Here is a 1,854-nt window from a genome sequence, read left to right on the forward strand (position 1 = left end):
CCTGAAAATGTTCTTGGAGGGCGTGCTGAGGGCCTGCTCGGGTCTGGGGCCCGCAGTGAGGGGCTCATGTCCCGCGAGGGAGTTGATTTGGGAAGAGCAGGTGGTGTGCAATACTGGTGTGTTGGAGGGGGGTCATGCCTATCAGCGGGAACAACAGAGGGAGTTCTGGGCGCTGCAGAGACAGAGCAGAGGGAACAGCGGGTGGTGCAAACGCGAGGCCGCCGGTGCCGCTAGGCCCCAGGGGAAGCTGTGGAGGCTGAGGTTGGAGAGGGCAGCAGCGAGAGGTCAGTGGGGCTGGAGGCAGCTCCTCGGGGCAAAGTTTTGCTGACTCGCTGGCCCCGCCCCGGGGGAGGACCCGAGGGATCAGTTCTAAAGGGCCCTGTGCCCCCAGGAGGAGAGCCTGGCCGACAGCTTCTCTGCCTTCTCCGAGTTCGCGCTGCGGCTGCTGCGCCAGCTGCGGGACTACTTTCCTGCCACCAACAGCACCGCCATACATCGCCTGGAGCTGCTGCTGAGGTGGGTGCGGCTGCTAGCACAGGAGGGGCAGGGGGCCAGGCGGGGCAGCCGCCCGTCAGCTGTGGCTCCTCCGCCAGGTGTCTGGACAAGCTGCAGCTCTTCCAGCCTTCCTTTGAAGTCTGCCCCTTCGAGACGGAGCTAAACACGGACATCACTGCTGCCCTGAAAGTGCGTCTGGTAGCCTGGTCAGGGCTACCTGCCCCGCCCCGCCCCTGCCCTGCACCTCTGGCTGCCAGTGCCCCACCCTCTGGCCCTGGCCCTGGCCCTGCTGTAACCCAGGCCCTCTGCCCTTCTTTCCCCTCTGCTACTGCCGCCATGCAGAGAGGAAACCGGGAATGGTACGACAGGCTCCTGAACGCCAAGAGTCCTCGCGAGCAGGTACAGCTCAAAGAGGGTCTGGCCGTGGGGGGCAGGGGAAGGGGAGTGTGGCAAGGGGCGCAGTGCGAACACAGTGTGAACCCTGCTTCCTTGCAGCCGGGACCGCAGCGACTTGCTGGGCTGGTGGAGCTGGTTGACGCCGTCTATGAGGACCTGCAGTCCTGCTACAGCATCTACGCCAGCCTCTTCCACAGGTGGCCCCCGGGCTCTTCCTGCCGCCCCTGCGCCCAGCCCCTCAAGTGCTGCCAGTGGGGCCAAGGGCGAGCAGGGGTCTGAGATGTGTCCTTTGCAGCATCATCAAGATCGACTTCTTCACCCTCACCTTCCGGCAGCTGGAGCGTCTGGTGAGGCAGAGGGATGGGGAGAGCCTTTCTGGCCGGAAAGGGGCCTGGGTTTCCTTGCTGCTGGCAGCTTGACTCCACCTTTCCGGGCAGGTAGCTGAGGAGGTGTGGGTACTGACGGAGGACTTGAGCTCCAAAATGACCCTCGAGGTGGCGTCCCGGCTCTTCGAGCTCTACCTGTCCCTGGCAGACATCCAGCGCTTTTGGAGCAGCATCCTGGGCCGGTGGGTGTCCTGTCCCCCTCACCCCTCCCTTTTCCCCCTCCACCACCTACTCCCTCCCTCCACTTCCCCCTCCACCACCTACTCCCTCCCTCCACTTCCCCCTCCGTGCACCTGTTTCCCTCCCTCACCTGCCCCCTCCCGTGTTCTCTAGTTTCCTCTAGGCGGGCTCTGGAGCCGGAGCCCAAGGGCCCTGTGCAGGAGGCTCTCCTGGGTGCTGCTTAGGCCAGGGCCCCTAGGCCATGCTGGCTCAGGGTGCTGAGGTGGGCGTGCTTTGACTGCTGGCCTCCTGCTGCAGGGACAGCCGCTCCCTGGCCCTGGTCGGCATCCACGCCCCATTCCTCCTGCCGTGAAGCTTTGGGCTGCAGGTGCTGCGGGACCAGCCAAATGGGAGGCTG

The 1,854-nt window shown here is 65.2% G+C and overlaps 1 protein-coding gene across 1 annotated transcript in view; it reads left to right on the forward strand.

The window, feature by feature from the left end:
* The window catches only part of BAIAP3 (BAI1 associated protein 3), a 9,219-nt gene that overhangs the window by 3,927 nt on the left and 3,438 nt on the right, over window positions 1–1,854 (forward strand). The window contains 7 exon segments of the mRNA XM_014449067.2: window positions 392–516; window positions 594–684; window positions 838–894; window positions 991–1,088; window positions 1,187–1,238; window positions 1,329–1,459; window positions 1,755–1,853. Coding sequence (XP_014304553.2) covers window positions 392–516; window positions 594–684; window positions 838–894; window positions 991–1,088; window positions 1,187–1,238; window positions 1,329–1,459; window positions 1,755–1,853 — 653 coding nt within the window.

The sequence above is a fragment of the Myotis lucifugus genome, unplaced genomic scaffold (assembly GCF_000147115.1).
Source record: "Myotis lucifugus unplaced genomic scaffold, Myoluc2.0 scaffold_1008, whole genome shotgun sequence".
Lineage (NCBI taxonomy): Eukaryota > Metazoa > Chordata > Mammalia > Chiroptera > Vespertilionidae > Myotis > Myotis lucifugus.